The sequence below is a fragment of the Ictalurus furcatus genome, chromosome 7 (genome assembly GCF_023375685.1).
Source record: "Ictalurus furcatus strain D&B chromosome 7, Billie_1.0, whole genome shotgun sequence".
Taxonomy (NCBI): domain Eukaryota; kingdom Metazoa; phylum Chordata; class Actinopteri; order Siluriformes; family Ictaluridae; genus Ictalurus; species Ictalurus furcatus.
Genome location: NC_071261.1, coordinates 7,966,659 through 7,989,986, shown reverse-complemented (window position 1 = coordinate 7,989,986; position 23,328 = coordinate 7,966,659). Strand labels below are relative to the sequence as shown.

Genomic DNA, 23,328 nt, shown 5'->3' with positions numbered 1-23,328 from the left:
ATAGACTTTTACTACTTTCGGTAACATTTTCATTTGTGAACTAAAATGGGTATTCATCATCTGCCAAGACCCAGTACTTTCATGTTGTCCATGCCATTCAGTGTCAATCTAATATATGCTGCTAGGGTCGTTTTAAAGTCAATAAACAACAGCATGAAAATATTCACACGATTCATTCATTTGAAAAGTGTGTGTACAGAAGGAAAGAGGAATAAACCCAGGAACTTCATTACATATAACCCACAGGCAGGGGGCGGCAAAAGCCTAATTTAAACCTTCACCAAGAAGTTGTCTGTGTTATAAAACCTCTCCGTTTAATGAAGGGGAAAAACTGCGATATTTGCACTTCCCACAAATTTGCTGACAAATCATATTTGCTTTCCACTCAAACACATTCAAACTGATATTCTCCCCGGAAGAGATTCCCGAGGCGGCCATATTGTGGGATGTATTGGGATGTATTGGCCCGGTCCCAAATTCCTCCGTCTGGGACATGAAGTGCGCTAGAGTGCGTCCAGAAGGCGTTATTTTACACACGACGTAGTGCACTTATGCAGGGGGCAGGGAGCCGTTTGGCCTACAGCCATTGGTGCAAGTTGTATCAAGCGCACAAGAAAAGAAGGAGAGGAAAAAGGAGCACTGTGGGAAGCACTCACAATTCCTCAGGCTACCTTTTTGTCATGAATTCTCTACCGGTTCCGGTTTAAAGTCTATTTTTTTCCCTCCTCTTTCTCTTTACCACTGTTTGGTCTCCATTTCTCTTCGCCCGTTAGTGACGCGACCTGATTTCTGTAACGGATTTCACCAGCAGTAACAACCAGTTTGGGTGGTTTCGCGTGGTGTCGTGTGAAGCATGGAAAAAACACCGCGGCAGACTGGGATTGTCATTTTGTAGCAAACAGTTGCACTTTCCAGCGTTTGCCGAGTGCGTGGACGGCGGAAGACGTATGAAAATAAAAGAAGGCAGGTTTGTGTGAAGGTAAGGACATTTAGAAACGGGCTGCGAAAGTCTGTTTGATGTTTCGGAAACACTGTTGTTGGTGTTAATTTGTCACTTCACACTGAATTAGTGGTTATTTTTGTTACATTGTGCATCGAGAGGACTTGGGGGAGAAAATGGTTGGGGCACGCTCGTTTGTTTGTTTGTTTGTTTGTTTGTTAAGCGTAGAGAGATGTGTGTAATGAAACGTGGCTCTCTCTCTCTCTGTGAAAGTTCATGACTGGGTTCTTAATTTCCGTGCAAACACCAGGCCTGGTGAAGCAGAGGCCTCGTGATAACGCCACTGTTATTGTTTTATTGTTTCTCTCAGCTCGAAAAGTAATTCAGGCCTGAGTCCATTTCCAAAACCAGGGCTTTCCTCAAGATTCCCCTCAGGATCCAGAGTGTAACAGACTTTTACAAACTGTAGGACTGAAAGCAGGCGCTTGAAGGTGTTGGACTAGTGAGTGGTCAGATTTGTAGCTGAACACTGCCAGAGATTTCATACATTATACATTACACACACAACCACACACACAGCCTATATAGCGTTTTCACTGTCATTCTACACACACACACACACACACACACACACAACCTATATAGCGTTTTCACTGTCATTCTACACACACAACCTATATAGCGTTTTCAGTGTCATTCCACACACACACAACCTATATAGCGTTTTCAGTGTCATTCCACACACACACAACCTATATAGCGTTTTCAGTGTCATTCCACACACACACAACCTATATAGCGTTTTCAGTGTCATTCCACACACACACAACCTATATAGCGTTTTCAGTGTCATTCCACACACACACAACCTATATAGCGTTTTCAGTGTCATTCCACACACACACAACCTATATAGCGTTTTCAGTGTCATTCCACACACACACAACCTATATAGCGTTTTCAGTGTCATTCCACACACACACAACCTATATAGCGTTTTCAGTGTCATTCCACACACACACAACCTATATAGCGTTTTCAGTGTCATTCCACACACACACAACCTATATAGCGTTTTCAGTGTCATTCCACACACACACAACCTATATAGCGTTTTCAGTGTCATTCCACACACACACACACACACACACACACCCTATATAGCGTTTTCACTGTCATTCTACACACACAAACCTATATAGCGTTTTCACTGTCATTCCACACACACACACACAACCTATATAGCGTTTTTACTGTCATTGTGCACACACACACAACCTATATAGCGTTTTCAGTCATTCTACACACACAACCTATATAGCGTTTTCAGTCATTCTACACACACAACCTATATAGCGTTTTCAGTCATTCTACACACACAACCTATATAGCGTTTTCAGTCATTCTACACACACAACCTATATAGCGTTTTCAGTCATTCTACACACACACACAACCTATATAGCGTTTTCAGTCATTCTACACACACACACAACCTATATAGCGTTTTCAGTCATTCTACACACACACACAACCTATATAGCGTTTTCAGTCATTCTACACACACACACAACCTATATAGCGTTTTCAGTCATTCTACACACACACACACAACCTATATAGCGTTTTCAGTCATTCTACACACACACACACAACCTATATAGCGTTTTCACTGTCATTCTACACACACAACCTATATAGCGTTTTCACTGTCATTCTACACACACAACCTATATAGCGTTTTCACTGTCATTCCACACACACACACAATCTATGTAGCATTTTCACTGTGATTCTACACACACAACCTATGTAGCATTTTCACTGTGATTCTACACACACAACCTATGTAGCATTTTCACTGTGATTCTACACACACAACCTATATAGCGTTTTCACTGTCATTCTTCACACACACACACACTCACACAACCTATGTAGCGTTTTCACAGTGACTACGTTTACATGGACTGCAATAATCTAATTATTGACCTTAATCTGAGTAAGATAATAATGTGATTAAGGTGTTTTACATGAGTGAGTCGCTTTTAGAATACTCCTGTCATGTTCCCGTTTTACATGTTTTAGAACATAATTAGATTAACAGCCTGCGTCATTACGTCACCGCGCCACGCCGTCCGACGTCCCTCCAGAATTTCACGTATCAACATACAGTTCGTGTTGGTTATGGTACCGTATACAGTTTTGGGTGTTTTCATTTATTTTTTTTACGAACGTTTTAAGTGCAGTTAATTATTTGTCATGCTATACGTGCTAATAGACAACTGCTTGAAGCCGTGGGTGTGTCCCAAATCGCGTAGCTACCGTCTATATAGTAGCCGAGATACATGTATTTTTCCCCACTACAGGCCTATAGTAGGAAAGTATGCGATTTGGGACGCAGCCGAACTCTCTTGTTCGCCGTAAAACGTAAAACTGCCGTGTGTGATCGTGTCCTGTCGCAAAATGCGGTGAAAACTCCCACACGACGTTCGTAATGTGATTAAGGTGTTTACATGTCACTACTACACGTCCATAATGCGACTAAAACAGGAGTACTCCACCTGTCTTAATTCGATTATTGCTTACTTCGATTATGACCTTAATTAGATTAAGGTAAGTAAAAATTGCTGTTTACATGGTAGTTAATTAATTAGAGTATGGTATTAATCGGATTAAGAGTGGATTATTGTTGTCCATGTAAACGCAGCTTGTCATTCTATACACACACACACACACACAACCTATATAGCGTTTTCACTGTCATTCTATACACACACACACACACACACACACACAACCTATATAGCATTTTCACTGTCATTCTATACACACACACACACACACACACAACCTATATAGCATTTTCACTGTCATTCTACACACACACACAACCTATATAGCGTTTTCACTGTCATTCTACACACACGCACACAACCTATATGGCGTTTTTACTGTCATTCTATATACACACACACACACAACCTACATAGTGTTTTCACCGTCATTCTACACACACACACACACACACACAACCTATATAGCGTTTTCACTGTCATTCTACACACACACACACACACAACCTATATAGCGTTTTCACTGTCATTCTACACACACACACACACAACCTATATAGCGTTTTCACTGTCATTCTACACACACACACACACACACACAACCTATATAGCGTTTTCACTGTCATTCTACACACACACACAACCTATATAGCGTTTTCACTGTCATTCTACACACACACACACACACACACACACACACAACCTATATGGCGTTTTTACTGTCATTCTATATACACACACACACACAACCTACATAGTGTTTTCACCGTCATTCTACACACACACACACACACACACACACACAACCTATATAGCGTTTTCACTGTCATTCTACACACACACACACACAACCTATATAGCGTTTTCACTGTCATTCTACACACACACACACACACACACACACAACCTATATAGCGTTTTCACTGTCATTCTACACACACACACAACCTATATAGCGTTTTCACTGTCATTCTACACACACACACACACACACACACACAACCTATATAGCATTTTCACTGTCGTTCTACACACACACACACACACACAACCTGTATAGCGTTTTTACTGTCATTCTACACACACACACCCACACACACACAACCTATATAGCGTTTTCACTGTCATTCTACACACACACAACCTGTATAGCGTTTTCACTGTCATTCTACACACACACAACCTATATAGCGTTTTTACTGTCACTCTACACACACACACACACACACACACACCCTATATAGCGTTTTCACTGTCATTCTACACACACAACCTATATAGCGTTTTTACTGTCATTCTACACACACACACACACACACACACACACACAACCTATATAGCGTTTTCACTGTCATTCTACACACACACACACACACACAACCTATGTAGCATTTTCACTGTCATTCTACACACACACAACCTATATAGCATTTTCACTATCATTCTACACACACACACACACACAACAACCTATATAGCGTTTTCACTATCATTCTACACACACACACACACAACAACCTATATAGCGTTTTCACTATCATTCTACACACACGCACACACACACAACCTATATAGCGTTTTCACTATCATTCTACACACACACACACAACCTATATAGCGTTTTTCACTATCATTCTGCACACACGCACACACACACACACAACCTATATAGCGTTTTCACTATCATTCTACACACACGCGCACACACACACACACACACACAACCTATGTAGTGTTTCTACTGTCATTCTACACACACACACACACACACACACACACAACCTATGTAGCGTTTTTACTGTCGTTCTACACACACACACAACCTATGTAGCATTTTCACTATCATTCTACACACACACACAACCTATATAGCGTTTTCACTCTCATTCTACACACACGCGCGCGCACACACAACAACCTATATAGCGTTTTCACTATCATTCTACACACACGCGCACACACACACACACACACACACACACACACACACAACCTATGTAGTGTTTCTACTGTCATTCTACACACACACACAACCTATGTAGTGTTTCTACTGTCATTCTACACACACACACACACAACCTATGTAGTGTTTCTACTGTCATTCTACACACACACACACACACACACACACACACAACCTATGTAGCGTTTTTACTGTCGTTCTACACACACACACAACCTATGTAGCATTTTCACTATCATTCTACACACACACACAACCTGTATAGCGTTTTCACTGTCATTCTACACACACACAACCTATATAGCGTTTTTACTGTCACTCTACACACACACACACACACACACACAACCTATATAGCGTTTTCACTGTCATTCTACACACACAACCTATATAGCGTTTTTACTGTCATTCTACACACACACACACACACACACAACCTATATAGCGTTTTCACTGTCATTCTACACACACACACACACACAACCTATGTAGCATTTTCACTGTCATTCTACACACACACAACCTATATAGCATTTTCACTATCATTCTACACACACACACACACACACACAACCTATATAGCGTTTTCACTATCATTCTACACACACACACACACACACACACAACCTATATAGCGTTTTCACTATCATTCTACACACACGCGCACACACACAACCTATATAGCGTTTTCACTATCATTCTACACACACACACACACAACCTATATAGCGTTTTCACTATCATTCTGCACACACGCACACACACACAACCTATATAGCGTTTTCACTATCATTCTACACACACACACACACACAACCTATGTAGCGTTTTTACTGTCGTTCTACACACACACACACAACCTATGTAGCATTTTCACTATCATTCTACACACACACACAACCTATATAGCGTTTTCACTCTCATTCTATACACACACACACAACCTATATAGCGTTTTCACTCTCATTCTACACACACACGCGCGCGCACACACAACAACCTATATAGCGTTTTCACTATCATTCTACACACACGCGCACACACACACACACACAACCTATGTAGTGTTTCTACTGTCATTCTACACACACACACAACCTATGTAGTGTTTCTACTGTCATTCTACACACACACACACACACACACACACACACAACCTATGTAGCGTTTTTACTGTCGTTCTACACACACACACAACCTATGTAGCATTTTCACTATCATTCTACACACACACACAACCTATATAGCGTTTTCACTCTCATTCTATACACACACACACACAACCTATATAGCGTTTTCACTATCATTCTACACACACACGCGCGCACACACACAACCTATATAGCGTTTTCACTATCATTCTACACACACGCACACACACACAACCTATATAGCGTTTTCACTGTCATTCTACACACACACACACACACACACACACACAGCCTATATAGCATTTTCACTGTCATTCTACACACACACACACACACACACACACAATCTATATAGCGTTTTCACTCTCATTCTACACACACAACCTATATAGCGTTTTCACTGTTATTCTACACACACACACACAACCTATATAGCGTTTTCACTGTTATTCTACACACACACACCCTATCCAGAGTAATATTTTGGCTCACAACACTGTTCTACACTTTACCTGGCTGCTTCCACAATAACTTCTATGTCCATGTTTGGTATTATATAATCTGCTGAGTCCTCAGTCACAGCATGTTATGTTTACATTTATACCATTTCTAAATGATATTGTTACTCTTTGCCTCCTATCTTCTGCACTACGTGTTCTATCAGACACTTCCACACTAAAACAGCGCTACACTGTCTCTTACTCTGCCTATTGTCCTGGTTTCGTAGTACTGTACTGTCCTGTGTTGTGTAGAGTGTGTAGATCTTATTTAGTCGTCTCCTGGTTAGCGTGTGTTTTTATGTAGCACCATGGTCCTGGAGTAGGGATGGGCAATATTGACTTAGAACTATATCATGATATTTTTTGGTATTTATTGTGATAACGATATCAGTGACGATATTAATATAGTACCGTTCACCACATTTTTCTTTTTTTCCACTTACTAGATAAGTAAAATCCCGTAAGATATATCTTGTTTTCTGGACGAAAAGAAAATCTAAATTGAGTTTTTGCTTAAAACAAGCAAAACTATGTCAGTGGGGTAAGAAAAAAATTCTCTCATTCAAATGGAAAACACGATTATTTGTCTTGTTTTACGGTCGTTTGCTGTACATCTGATTTTCTGTAACCAAACCAGTACCAGATCGTAGAGATACTCCTCCTCGGCTTCACGTCCGCGTTCTGCCGTACTTGCTTTCGCTCTGCACGGGTCGCGAACCGTCGCACACAGAAATATGTCATCAACTAGGCTGTATCGTTAATTGTCGCGTGAAGACGAATTCTTATTGTGGGGATACTTTGTACCGGTATATCGCAAACGATAAGATCTCGCCCGTCCCTATCCTGGAGGAACGTTGTTTCGTTTCGCGGCCTTACTCTACCAGCTGTATATGCTTGAAATAACAATAAAGCCACTTGAACAACAGCAGGTTTCTTTGTGTCTGATGTTAGACAAGCGGTGGAGTAACTAACTATCCTCCAACTCTCTCAATGGAGCAAAACTCTGCCAGTTCCAGTGCGCTTGCACTTTCCATTCGGTCTCTGAAACAAGGTCGCTTATTTGGAGGAAGGGAAAAAAAAAAAAGACACAGCGAGTGCTCCAGTTAAGCGAGATCTTTGGTAAACAGACGTGAAAGTGTAACTTCAAGTCACGTGAGTTCCAAGCAACGGACCGGTGGAGAACAAACAAACACAGCCACTTCGCTTTCCGTGTTGTTCTCGGGCTTCCTAGTGCAATTCTTATTCTGGAACCGTAATGTCCTTGAAACTTCTTGCATTGCTAACAGTGCATGAGCACTCTCTCAAACTTCTAACGTTGGAGATGTTAAGGAGTAGAGGGTCAACAATGGCTGAGTCCCTAATGTTTGCTTTTAAAAAGGCGGCTGTCCTGTGTTCTTCAGCAGTTTATTATCTCCGGCAAAGGCGGAAATCTTTCCAGGAATAGAACGGTACCGAACATGATTGTTTAACAAAGGACAACAAATGAATCCGCTACAGCGGAAAGACGATTACAGGACTTAGGATTTAATCAACACGGACGATGTGAACTTGAAGTTGTACTCGTTGTTTCTTTGTCAAGTGTCAAGCCAGATTCAACTTTTTTTTTTGGGTCTAAGCATCGTGTGAGACACGTTTCCATAACGGCGTACCCCATGCACGGAAAGTCCGAGGTGATCAGATCGTTCGAACGGCGAGAGAATTCAGAATGCATGTGTCCGGACTCCTCACGCACATCTGTTTATATAGAGATGTTACGCAACAAAGTGCCCAGCCTTTCCCTCTTTCCTTTACATTTTTTTTTAACTTCAACTTTCTCTCATCTTCCATCTCGTGTTCCTGTTTCTCCCCCCCTCACCCCATCGCTCTAGCTTTTGACAGGCACAGCAGGTGGCTTTTGTGGTATGAATGGATTCGGAAGGAAGTATTTCCACCCCCCCCCCCCCACACACACATTCTTGGCTCTGATTGGCAGTAGCGGCAGGATGCCATAGCGATTCTGCAGAGCTGTGAGAATGGCAGCTTAATTTACAGAGTTACACACGCCGCCTTGCCTTCACGGCCTGCCTTTCTATTTACAAACACGGCATTCTCAAAGCGGCTCCTTCATCGAAACTGATAGTCTGATTCAGTGCAAATGTTATTTGTAGCGGGGAGAGTACTGTGAAAGGAAGGATTCAGTTTGTAATGTAGCTTTTGTGTCTTCCAGATGCTGAGTACGGCTGTAATACCAGAGTAACAGACGATATAAATAGCAGAAAACGTCTTCTCTAAATTCACTTCTCGGATTAAAACCTGTCCACGGAGCGCGTGTGGCTGGCAGCAGAATTAAAGGGATTAAGCGTGTGGTTTAGGTTATTACATAATAACATGATGTTGGACTTGGTTGCGTTGGCTAGCTGCTGAGTTGAACATCTGCTCTAATACGGTTATACTATGGATTCATTTATTTATTTATTTATTTTCCAGAACAAATGATATGGAATAAAAGCAGGACACGCAACATACACACTATTGCTGCATTCGACTTGCCTCAGAATTGGGAGCTCAAAGTTACGGCATTCACGACCACCGTGTGTGGTCTACGAAGGGGGGAAACCCATCTACTCCATGTTGGTCTTTTGTTAGCAACAATCAAGCCAATAACTGTGATTTTCTGTATATTTTCCTCTGCAGAACCGTGAACTGTATTAGTCGGTATGTTCGTGTCAAGCGATTGATCGATGCAAAGTAAGTACTTGTATACGCGTGGCTCATTATGTCACTCGCTGAGGTCAGGGATGAGGAGACCATCCCAAGTAGGAATTAAAGGGGCGATACGAGCTACAAGTTATGACCTTTAGTTCAAATGCAGGATATGATAATAAAAATGTTCTTACCACAGGATTTTGTGATTGACACAGCCAAAAATGCTCGATTTTGCCGTATCTTCAAAGCTCAAAATTTGCAATGCGATTTGCGGAGGTTTATTGTTATTTTTGTGGAAAACTACTTGAATTGCTGAATTTGCAACCGTGCAAAATTGTTTTGCGCGGTCTTTTGCAGTGACGTTTGTTTGGTAAGTGAGACGTTTTAGCCGTACTCTTGTTCGACACATGTAAATCAAAGAAGGGTTTAGCTGAATGTGCGTTGTGGTGGCGACAAATCTTGGCCCAAATCTGCAGTAATTTAGAAAAATTGCAAGCTCTTCCGAATATTGCTAGCTAGTATTGGCTATGTAGCTAGTCTAAGGGGAATGCCTGAAAACAGCCAAATTGCTATTGTGTGTAAATCTCCTTATAGTCACTCATTAGCAAGATTTGTTTATTAATTATTTTATTTTTTTGCCCCCAGATTTTGCCCTGATTGATCAGCGCTTGACGTCACTTGAACTTTCTTTCAACTTTGGTGCCCATGAAGGAAAAAAAACCTTGCAGGCGGAAGCGCTTTTTTAAAACCCTGCGTCCCGTAGGATTGCGTTTAAAACGTGCCCTGCAGTTGGAAAGAGGAAAGGAAAAAAAAGCAAGGCTAAGTGGGAAAGCAGACTAAATCATTATCTGATTCCATGTTCTTGTCTATACTTGTGCACACTCTTGCTGGGTGAACTGCCTGTGGCTTTTGAAAGGTTAATCTTTTGTTGGTTTGTGTCATATTGCTGGCACAGGGAAAGGTCTTTCTTGTGGTATCCTTTGTATGTATATGTGTGTGTGTGTGTGTGTATGTGTGTGTGTGTGTGTGTGTGTATACTCGCATACATGGTTTGCTTTAAGTGTTGTCTCAACTGTGTGCTGTAATAGAGATCCCAACCTTTAAGGTTTTCCCAAAAGGGAGCTTGTTGTGTATAACAGCACATTTGCATGTTCTCAATCTAAGAAAGCAAAGTTAGTACAGGCTCTCTCGAATGTATTGGAATGACGAGGCCAATTCTTTTGTGTTTTACCGACAGACATTTGGGTTTCGGATCAAAAAATAAAGGAGATGATAGAGGGGCGGGGCATGGCGGTATATATTTTAGGCCAAAAACCCAAGTGCCATTTTCGGCGGCCGAAATTTCGGTGCGTCCCAACGCTTAATATTTGGCTACAGATCCATTGCTTGCATCAATTATGTGCATCAAGCTGACGACCCACTGACATCACCAAACTTGAGCATTCTTCTTTCGTGGAGCTTCTTTCAGTTGTTTGTTTCAGGGGGGCTTCTCCCTTCAGTCTCCTCTCCAGGAGGTGAAATGCATGCTCAGTTGGGTTAAGGTCTGGTGATTGACGTGGCCAGTGTAAAGCCTTCAATTTTTTTCCACCAACCATAAAGATTAGTGAGCACATTTCAGAAGCAGCCATGCAAGCCCATGCCATGACACTACCTCCACCATGTTCCACAGATGCGTCGTATGTTTTGGATCATGAGCAGATCCTTTCTTTCTCCACACTTTGGCCTTTTCCATCACTTTGGTAGTGGTTCATCTTGGTTCCAGAACTGTTGTAGCTCATCTCTGTATTTCTTTGCGAATTCCAATCTGGCTTTCTGACTCTTACTGCTGATGAGTAGTTTGCATCTCGTGGTACGGACTTGTGCTCTTAAAGTCTTCTTCAAACGGTGGATTCTGATGCCTTTACCCCTTGCTATTCCAAGACCTTTGGAAGTGACTGTACGTTCGCTATCCTGTGTTGCTTTTAATTGTCTTACCTTTTGTGTAATCCTCTGTTTATGCCACTGAGTGACAAAGTGGCAGGTTCCTTGGGTTGAATTACGATAGTCAGCTGATTGAAGTTGTTTAGCAACTCTTGATATCTGGCTTTTGACTAACGGGAGGTGTCCGTGCCTGTCTGTGTTTTTCTATTTTAATCTTTCATACATCAGGTGAGAGCGAGTCATCCTGCACGTTTGCTCGACCTCTTTGGTTTAATACTTCTTCTTGGGCTTCTTGGGGGAAACCATTCACATGGTGAAATTGTCATCAAGCACTTTTGGCTGCAACGATCACAAAAAAACTCGACACAAAAAAAAAGTGTGTTTCTATAAAGCGATCACATCAGACAAATGAAATTCCCTTGTCAGAAAAGACAATTCGCTGTAGAGGAAAGGACATGGGATGTGAAAGACGAGCATTTGCTTCAGGTACTACTTACTGTAGCTTTGAGGCAACTTTATCTACGTGAACTTTGGCTTTTTGAGCCGATAGGCACCATATAATCAGGGTGTTTTTTTTTTTCTTCTTTTTTTCTTGATAGCAATGTTGGCACCTCTGATGTACGTTTTAGCTTGTTATCATCACTACATTGACTTGGTCTGTAGCACCAGTTTAATAATCACGTCCTGCCACACCTCAAGTGCACTCGTGGGTAGTTACCTATGTCGAGCTGAGTCACATAAAAAAAAAAAACGAGTTGTTTGAGCAGTACAACTGGACATGTTGCAAGAACCATACTTGTGTTGGCGGGTTTTATTATCTCTGATTACGTGTCATGGATATTGCTCTACCGCTTCCCACTGTGACTCGGTATAAAGAGCTCTGCAATGAGTAACTAATATCCTCTCACGCTGACTTCAGGAAGTGCAGTGTAGCTTTCCTCGATTGCCTCGTTCGGTTTTATTTCTTGTTGTCTCGCTCTTGTCAGTCTTACTTTTAATTGTAAGTTCATGTACGTTTATTGAGGCTTTCGACGGTAAACTGACTCGCCTACGTTGCTTTTAATTACCTACCGAGGATTGAATGAAAGTTTCCGAGGCCGTTTTGCTGGTTGTATTTACTGGTGATATTGTTTTGGGTGTAGGTTATTCACTGTGGTGGGAAACTGTCAGCGCAGCAGTAGTGAATTATTAGTTTATTAAGTAGATTTAGCTTTTAGAGGAGGTATTTGGCGTTATAATTAAACAAGTTGCTTGACAAAATGAATACTTCATCGCAGAGATGCGCTTAGTCAACCTGCAGTAGTGCAGAATCATACGCCAGGGCAGATGCACATTGTACAGCCAAGGACCCGATATTAAATTTCTATTATGAACTTGTGTATTGACTCAAGGATGACGACAAATCTTTTCTTGATTACTTGGCAAGGAAGATCTCAGTAATCAACCGCAGACACACAGAGCCCTGAGGACAACTTGTACCGTTCGGCCCTCTGTCAGCAGATTGCTTGCGGTTGTTCGCCACACCAGACGACCCCCATCTCCCTGCTTCTTACAGAACTCTGCTGAAAACGTTTCTCTTCACAAATCATTACTCGTCTCTTTCTGCTCCGTAACATGTATGGTTGGTTGATGTTCCAATCAAAGCGTTGCATGCTTCGCAACGTGAGAGAGAAAGGAGCTCGCTCACTCACTCGCTCCACAGATCTGCATTAGCAACACATTGACTGATCATAACAGACAGCGCTCTTTTTCAACAAGGCCTTGTGTTTTAGCTAGCACGCTAGAGTTAGCCAGCTAATCAGGTCTGTGCTGTTGTGTTCACAGAGCGAGTGCGGTCGTAAGAAGCATTCACAAGCACAGCGCCGCAGGATCACAATAAAGCACGAGACTGTTTGTTCATGCACTATTTAGGTAACATTGCTGTGCTTGGTAAAAGATGAGTTCTTTTTAAAGGCGAGAGTTGTTTTTTCACTCTGTGCTCAGGAATTTATTATGAAGTTGTTTTTCTTGTAATACTCACAATGCTTCTGTGATACTCAGGGGACAGCACTAGATATAACGGTGCGCCATTTCTCAAATATTATAATACTATAGTACATCAGTCCACCTATAGCCCTGTTTGGATTGGATTAGTTTATCAAGGGGGTGTCGGTAATAAGTGTTTTACACCACTTCTCCTCAGCGATGAAACTCTCGCATCTGGCCTGGGATGTTTTCTACGAACCCGGATCTCTGCGTCACACGGTCACACGATCACGCTACGTTCACAGCATGGCGTCCAAGTGGTCAGACAGGCACTGGGGTAGACGGTCCCTCCTCCAGGATTCTGCGATCACAAAAATGAACGCGAAGTCTAGCAAACTCCGTAATGTTCAGAGGAGCTTGCAGTTTTTCCTCAGATTTGGGCCCGAGACACGTCATGTGACCTCATCACAATACGCATTCAGCCAAAGCGCTCTTCGATTCACACGCGTCGAACACGAGTACAGCTAAAACGTCTCGTTTCCCAGCGAACATCACTGCGAAAGACCACGTAAACAATTTTGTACAATTTCATATCCCCCCAACACACACACACATCTACCAGCACATTCAAACATGGGGCTCTGTTTTGCAACTCTTACTATTTCACTTGGCTTGGCAAATGAAACACAAACTCCACAGTAATGACACACTTGCACTTTCTATTTGCTGTAAATATTTATCTTAATTCAGAAATCCGCCAAAGGTGATGTACTCGTTACACCTACACGAGGTACCGGGATAAACCCATATGAAGTGTTTGTTCATTGTGGCTCTGTCTTGTGTCGTATATTTATTTAAGTAGCTAATTCAAACTGAGTTGTGTTTACGGTTAGCCCAACCTCAAGCTTGTTCTGTTAACACCTTTGTTCCTATATATGAAGAGAGAGTGAGAGAGAGTGTGAGCATAGAAGTGTAGCAGTAACATAAACTAATGAGAAGGAGTACCCAGATGAAGCTGGAAGAACGTTCTCATTTCCGAAGAATACTTGAGTGTTACTTAACCAAGGTATTGTAAAGAATCTGATCAAATGTTGTATCAATAGTCCACACGTGAATGATCACAGTACAGCTACAGCCTGTTCGAGGAGCTACAAGTATTCTCCATTAAGCTTGGACATAATGGTTTGTTAAACACAACAGTTCCTGACTATTTTTCGTCACCAGCTGGCATTTATTGCCCTTTCATTCCCGACTCCATTACATGTCGTCAAGCGCTTTAATGTAGTCACACACTTTGAAGCAGTATAATGTGACCAATACGTCAATTTGATTCAAATTGATTTCTTGTCAATTACACGTGGCGAGTCTTTGGAGGCTGGTTCAGACTTCTGAGGCGTGCGGGAGTTACTCGAATGCTCGGCGTGTAGCTTACTCTACTCTCTATTTTGAGCTCGAGATAGCAAAAGAGTTTGCTGATAAATTCGAGGTTTTGCTCTAGGCTGAAGACGATCTGTAGCGATGGCCGTCGTGTTGGACGGTTTAAACGTCTGTTCGGGAAACATGATGTCTACAGTCTTCTTAATCTCTCTCAATCTCTTAATGTGTTTCCTTTTCACCTATGTTGTAGTGCTGTATAAACTTTAGTAGCCCATGTCGTGTGGTTTCGGAGCAGTGTTCCACCCGTGGGGTGAGCAGGGGCTTCGAGTGAGAAAACGACCGCGTGTTTATCAGGGCTGATCCGCTGTGCAAGAATTCAGTCAAGTGTATCTGCTGCTGTTCAACCCCAAATTTTATCTACACAGACCTTTTTTTCCAGCGTTTCCAGACCGTCCGTTTTTATGAGCTGAGCAAATATTTTACATTATTACATCATTGAAATCAGCTTGCTTTCTGTCAGTAATTGGGTTTGATTGCAGCATTCTTCGAGGCTTCATATCCTCGCCAAGGGCTTGTCGTGTGCAGTCATACATCACCAGATTAATTTGCCTAATCACAGACAACAACGGTCTGGAAGAACCAAATGGTACCTTGAAAAATTTCCTGGGATTAATTGTTCTGGGTGATTTTGATGGAAACGCAGCTTTAGGTAGAGGTTAATCTTGATTCCAGAACTTTTGTGGCTCATCTCTGCGTTAATTTTTGCGAATTCCAATCTGGCTTTCCTAATCTCACTGCTGATGATTGCCAGTGGTTTGAATATTGTGGTATGGCCTCTATATTTCTGCTTTCGAAGACTTCTTCGAGCTTGGATTGTGAGATCTTCATAGCTCTCACAATGTTTGTCATCAACCGCTGGTGTTTTTTTGGACTGACCTGTTCAACGTCTGGTTATCAGTACACCAGTAGTTTCTTTTTCAGGCCATTCCAATTTGTTGTATTGGCTTTGGCCTCTGCCAGTTCATTGGCTCAGATTGATTTTCCCTCTTTTCTCTGCTTCAAAATGGCTTGCTTTTCTCCCATAGACAGCTCTCTAGTCTTTGTGTTGGTTTCTCCTTTATAACAACAAATGCAGTCTTCACAGGTGAAACCCAGGGCTCTAACCAAGACTAGACATTCAGAGCTATTAACTGTTTAAACAACCAATCCAACGTAGTGCGTACTTTTAGTACATAATATAAGTATTAGAATCGGAATGCAGGAGTGGTTTTCTTTGTAGCCATTCTTTTTCATCTTACAGTAAAGTCAGGAGTACTGACAATGTTGAATATTTTACGAGATTACTCTATCTTTTGGTAAAGATTTCATCGTATCCTTGGTTAAAGAGTTTTCATGCTGTTTCTTAAGTTTAAATACAATCCAGAAAGTGCACGTTTCTGTCGTCTCCTGAAACCAAACCGAGTTTAAACGAGCTTAAACGCCGAACAATCATATATAGACGCCATGATTTTTATCAGTTGAATTAAATTAGTAGAATTCAAGCCTTTTAGTATCTAGAAAAACAAGCCACCTGTAAATGTTGTCAACTGGGAAAGTTCAGGACTGAAAAGTTCCAACAAATAGCTTGAAATGTATTGTATAAATTTGAATGAGTCTAATATAGGAATAGGTCATGAAACTGTATTAAGGGGGTGTGTGGTAGGTTGTCTTTTTTTTTGTTTGTGTTTGAAATCGCTTACTGTGACACTTTGCTTCATTATATTCAGTACCTACTACTCAGCGGTTGATTCAATACATACCGAGGTCCAAGTCAAGTCTCAAGTTTCTGAGGTGGAGTCCAAGCCAAGTCTCAAGTCTTTGTTCAAGGGCTGCAACTAATGGTTATTTTGATAATTGATTGATTGGACAATTATTTTTTCGGTTAATCGATTAGTTTGATTAAAAGGCCCTTTTTTTTTTTTTCCCCTGTATGGTTTTTTTGAAAAAAAAAAAAAAGACAAAGTTTTCACATTCTGCCCAGTGTTGTCCTTTGAACATTGTACAAAATCCACGGTAACGTCACAGACCCAACTTATCCATAATGGCATTCGTTATCGATTATTTTAATTATCGATTAGTTGTTGCAGCCCTACGTTGCTCTATTTTTAGCAATAGTTCTTTCAGCTAGTTATTGTAATTAACAGCGTATGAGGCTAAATCAATTTTGAAATATTAACCGATGTCTCCTACAGAATGTCTTGTTCATTTATTCAAGATAGTCTGATAAAGCACACAAGGTTTTACTTGAATCATTAATTGCATTTTTGTACACACTCGAAAAACTATTACTTTCAACGTATTAATAACTATTCAAACTATCATTTTTATTGGAAATTCAGCTTGAAGCAATCTTACAGCATAACTGCTGTCCCTTCAAAGTGCCCTTCGGAGGGTGATTTATACCATCTGGAACATAGAGACTGTCACCACGAGAAAAAAATGTGCTTTTTGAGTTGCCGTAGTTCTTCCAGTGAGCGCCGGCGGTAGTCCAGATCGCAGACTCGAGTTTCCATACGTGTGTAGCACGAAGACAATCCGGACATGCTACATCCACCATGTCGGCATTGTCGTTTCACCTACAACTTTAAAAAAAAAAAAAAAGCCGACATTCTGCCTTACGCTATTTTTTTATTCTGACAGCTCTCCCGCACGAGTCCCATTGCCTTATGGGATAGCACAGTATCCGCCTGTTCCCTACTGCAGAATCTCGGCAGAAGTAGTAGGTCATCCTATACTCAGCATTTGGACATACTACTTGCGTACTGCTTTGGACCTACTGTATGGTAGGGTGATAGGGATATTCAGACAGAGCCATTAGCTCTAACCATAATCATACCCACCTGACTGTCTAATCATTAGAAGCCTTAAGAAGGTCTTGATCAACTAAAACCGAGATGAAACCTACAGGGACCTAGAGCTCAAGGAAAAGGGTTGGTGACTATTACTTTAAGCCATAGGTGTAACTTAGACTACAGACATGTCCTCACCAATTTTGAAAGTGCAGTCTGGTAAAAAAGTAAGTAAATAAATAAATTATACAATGGCTCACAACAGAAACCGATCCAAATACTTTCTAAAAATACCAGTTTAATCTTTTGACAGTGTTCCTCAGGGTTTGTCGGTAATATAATGTCTTCCCTGTGATTAAACTCTCGCATCTGGACGTCTATAAACGAATATGGCACGAGCACGTTTCTGTGAGGTTTCTTTTCCAGCGTTTCATGGTTTCTTGCATGTTTTTCCCCCTTATGAAGACAATACAGCTGACGTAAACCAACGAATCCAACATCCACGATTTGGAATGTAAGAATTTAATTCATTGCCAGAATTGCGTTTCAGGAACTGTGCAGCACCAGTTTTTTTTTTGCTTTTCGAGACAGTATTGTAATCTAAAGTAACCCTGTCTGACTCCTGAAATCCTTTGCTTCTCACTGTTAAAGAGAGTCGCTTAAACTGTTTGCATCAGTGGACAGAGTGTCCTGTAAGGGATTAGCCTGTCAGAGTAGGAGGATTAAACACGAACAGGGTGGCATAGGGTCAGGAGATATGAGGCAAGGAACCTAACACGGACATATAGGACAGTTCATTGAATTAGTACACTCCAGTCTACACCCTGTTCGCTATTTGTTTAATCACGAAGTGGCTATCCAAGCTTGTAGTGGACCCCATGTTCAAGGTTTCTGTTTGAATCTCTATAAAAGCTGCATGTTTTTTGGACTCTCCTGGTTGTTTAGTCCAATTTTTTTTTTTTTTTTAGGTGAAAGGTGTGATATTAGCACGGCTGGGCAGTTAAGGCCAAAACTGATTGAGGCCTATAAGCCATAGTGTCTCGTACCCACTGGGACATTTGGTGGAGGATCGGTGATTATCTGGGGGTACAATAATTGATATGCATTTCCTGAGTGTTTTAAATAGAAATCATTTTTTTTCTGAACCCTGAAAGAAAAGCCTAGTCTTATCAGGGTAGACTGATTTATTTATTTATTTATTTTAATTTTGACACTAAAATGCAACTATAACACGAATAAAGAAATTCATACAGGAAGCGTCTTGAAGCAGTCATTACAAACAGAGACTTCTCCGCTAAGTATTAAATACATTTCAGTTAGTTTGTTCGATACTTTTTTCCCCCCCGTGTCATTCCACTTTATTACACAGAACTTCATTTACGGACTTTAATGTTGTGAATTCTTTATATTTCCGGATTACTTTATTTAATACTGACGTCTGGCGAAAATTTCATGTGAATAACCTCATTTGGAAATATATTTACTGAAAAAAAAATAAAAATTGACACGTTCAATACTTATTTCCTCCACTCTGTGTGTGTGTGTGTGTGTGTGTGTGTGTGTGTGTGTGTGTGTGTGTTTTACTTTTTCTCTTAAAATTGACGAAAGAAATACTGCGAGTGCATTCATGAGTGTTTTCGCTGGTGTTTACTCCACAGAATGATCAAAAAGCACTTTTTCTTTCCTCCTTTTATTTGGAAGTGACATTGAACATGAAAACGAGTACAAAAAACAAAGTCAATATTAAATACAAAGTCACTGTATTCAACTCGAGGTTTCAGGAATCCGGACGACAGACGTACCTCCATTTTTTCCCCCTCAGCTTTTATTTTGGTTGCAGGGAGTTTCGTGCTCTGTGTCACGCTCCTCCATGCTTATTTCTGTTACAGCACACCGCTAGTTGACGATACTGATGACGATATATAGGAAAATATCTGTCTAAGGGTGATTATCCTCCTACCCTATGCATAGCCATATCGCACAGTCCTATTTGCACACCAGAACAGTGCTGCTCTCTGCATCAAAATATTGCCAGGTGTAGCATTTTTATTCATTGTATTCTAACTGATGTCATGTGAGTATAGTTAATTCTAGTGATTAATATCAGTGATTTCTCTATTCAAACACGTTCGCCTCAAGCAAGTAACCAGGTATTCACACACATACACAATTAAGGAACACTTTACCTGGATTGAATTTACTGAATCTTTAGCAGAAGGAATTATTCCTGCAGTCTGGTCAGGACAGTTTACAGGACGAAGAACCTGCTCCACCATTTCTTCTGCTGTTGCCTCCGCTTGTGTTACCCACGACTGTTTATATTTATTTCAATCTCTGCCATGTCTCTTGCTCTAACTTGTTCAGACACTTTGAAAGCTATCGCTTTTGTCCGTTTCTGCGCTAGAACCTTGCGCCCGGTTTTACGCTTTTGTCGGAAATTACGCACGACTCTTCCGTAACACATCCCAAGTTACGATCTAAATTTGGAACACTCGAACGAACTCCAAATTGTAGTCCGAGCTTAAGTTGCACGCTATTCTGCTAGTCCAAGCTGGTTATGTTAATGACCAGGAAGCACAATCGGTTTGGATTTCTAAACCATGTAGAATACTTTTCAAGTGAGTCATTGCTAAATGCTACTTGAATTTAGAGCGGTATAATCTACGATTAGATTATATCTGATTACCAGTGTGTCTTCCAATAAATTCGCATGTCAGGATGACCAAGGGCCAGGGCTTAATTGATGAACAGGCTGTTGAACACGACATCTCTCTGGAGAACCAAAAAACATACCTAAAATGAACATTATTGGCGTTTTATAATGTGTGTTTAAAGTGTTGGGTATTAAATGAGAAACCAGTAGAGCAGGGGTCATGAGTTAGATTTGACCTGGTACCCTAACCTCTTGCCATCTCTCTACAGGCTTGATCATGGGCTGCGTCAAAAGTAAAGAGGACAAAGCACCATCGCTGAAGTACCGACCAGATGCTCCTAACCCTACCCCTGTTCCCTCCCACATGGGCCACTATGGACCAGACCCCACCCAGATTGGCCAGTCACCTGCCCTCAAGGGTCCCAACAGCAGCTACAACAGCCATGCCTCTGGCATCACTCCATTTGGTGGCTCCTCATCCGCCATCACTCCATTCGGTGGAGCTGCTTCTTCCTTTTCCACAGTGACCGTGAGCAACCCCTTCCCTGGTGGCGTCACAGGTGGGTGGCTGAGGATTGTGATCTTGTTCTCTATCTATCTGAAGAGTATAAACACGGTATACACGAAGGAGACAAAACACATTTGTGTCAGCTGTAATGTGAATTAGTACTCGGTTTGCTTGCTCGTTTTCTCAAGAATTTCCTAAAACGCAGGACTTTGTTACCGTTACGTCAGCATGTTAAATGTATACAAATGAATTTATGCGAACGACTCGACTGACGCAAATCCTGCACTAATGTGTCACGCTTTTGTTCCAGTCGTATGTGTGGAATAAAGAGTGATTTTTGAGCGAGTGTGATTTTGTTCTCTGTGAGAATTGCTTCATTTCCTCAAGCAAGATTGTGAATAGCTCTATTGATACTGCTTGTCTCTTTTCAGCACTTTTTTCTGTGGAATATTTGTCTTGTCATGTCTGCACCCGGGAAAAAAAGAAGAAAAAAAAAAAGAAACCACTGATAACTAAATCTTTGTCTGACGTCTATAAACTTCTCATAGATTGCATTCAGCAAGTGAATTCGGCCATTTTGTGCGCTGGGACAAGGAAGATTCAGATAATCGGATATCTTAATGGTGTGATGATGCACATGATGGCACACACACCGTGTCACGTGAGCCGATAACAAGCATGCACATGCACTTCTATTAATATCTGCAGCTCGATTAGTTAACTACATGTTCTCTGTGCATTCTGCAAAGAGCATACGTATTTGGTTCTATTCCTCATGTAGGTGATACTAGACCTCACTTGTGTATCTGTTGTTCCTCTGGTAAAATAAGAACAGCAGTCATTGAGCGTGTCACGAGCCGAGGTCTGATTCAATGAGAGATAATCTGGTATTCTGCGTGGGTGGGGTTTATTCACTCTGGTTTAATCTGGCCCGCTGGGTTTCACCTGTCAGTTAGGCCCATTTCCACTCACCTCATGAGAGGAGGAGCTGTTTCTGTAATTAGAGACATGGTGAAGCCTATCATTAACTGATTTCACCGAGTAATTCTATCAGTATCCCCTATGGGCTTCTATAAATCCTCAACTAAACGGTGTTTATATCAGAGATTGGAACCATTATGCGTTAAGTCTGAGACTTGTATTTAATTGTATGTAGTTTGCCGAGACCTCAGCTTTAAACCGAGTCCATTATGACGACCGTGAATCCACACTCTTGTGTTGTTTTGTTTTTTTAAGGTGGTGTGACGTTTTTTGTGGCCTTATATGACTACGAAGCCAGGACATCCGATGACCTCTCGTTCAAAAAAGGCGATCGATTTCAGATCATCAACAACACGTGAGTGCATTGCTTTATGCATTGATCAACAATAGTTCATGTTGACATGAGTGCATTGTGACTGGGGCTGCATTGATTGATTTTGATTGGGTTTTTTTTCTGCTTTTGCTTAAAAGATGATCTAGCAGGCTGAACTGAATTTGACAGGATTTTGGATGCTGATTATTATTATTATTCTTTTTAATCTGTCATTGCATTGCAGCCTGGTACAGAAGGGTATCTGGGTTAATGCTCTTTAATGGGCCGGCTGTTCAGTCCAGCCATCCAGTTTGTCTCTTAATAACAGCATGATGGATGATTCCACTCTGCTCATCATGGTGTTTTATGTAAATGCTTTGAATACCCAGGATTCATCGCATTTTATATATTTATTTATTTATTTTCTTAGTGCTGATATCTTGGCCGGCCAGCCAGGGCTTATTAACGTCGCAGGGCTGTCTGTGTATGTATATTAATGCTGTTCTTGTGCTGGCTCACTTTCACAGAGAGGGAGACTGGTGGGAGGCCCGTTCCATCAACACGGGCAAGAAGGGCTACATTCCAAGCAATTATGTGGCCCCTGCAGACTCCATCCAGGCTGAAGAGTAAGATACTCCTCTCCTACTGATCCCATGTCATGAGCTGCTACTTCTACCCTCACTGTAATTAAGAGCGTGTGATTGGCAATCGCACTACAGCGGCCAAGCGCTCGAAAAACGCACGCATGACTAGATAACAAAAGAGCCTCTCTCTACACGTCACACCACTCTCACGTTAAGCTTTTCCACTGGATGCATTAATGCACTCGGTCACTGCGCTGTCCTCTCGTCGAATGGGAAAGGAGGACGAGAGAAATCACGTCTGCACCCTTTAGCTCTTTCCTAGTGCATTAAAGCATGACACTCGGGGAGATGTTGTAATAAACCAGTCCAGTAGACAGCTTCTGT

General features: G+C 41.4%; 1 protein-coding gene across 1 annotated transcript in view; it reads left to right on the top strand.

Moving 5' to 3' along the window:
• The first annotated feature begins 339 nt into the window (after nt 1-339).
• yes1 (YES proto-oncogene 1, Src family tyrosine kinase) overlaps nt 340-23,328 on the top strand; it is a 36,653-nt gene continuing 13,664 nt past the window's right edge. The window contains exons 1-4 of the mRNA XM_053628150.1: nt 340-979; nt 20,828-21,118; nt 22,303-22,402; nt 22,888-22,986. Coding sequence (XP_053484125.1) covers nt 20,836-21,118; nt 22,303-22,402; nt 22,888-22,986 — 482 coding nt within the window. The 5' untranslated portion in view covers nt 340-979; nt 20,828-20,835. The remainder of the gene's footprint in view (nt 980-20,827; nt 21,119-22,302; nt 22,403-22,887; nt 22,987-23,328) is intronic.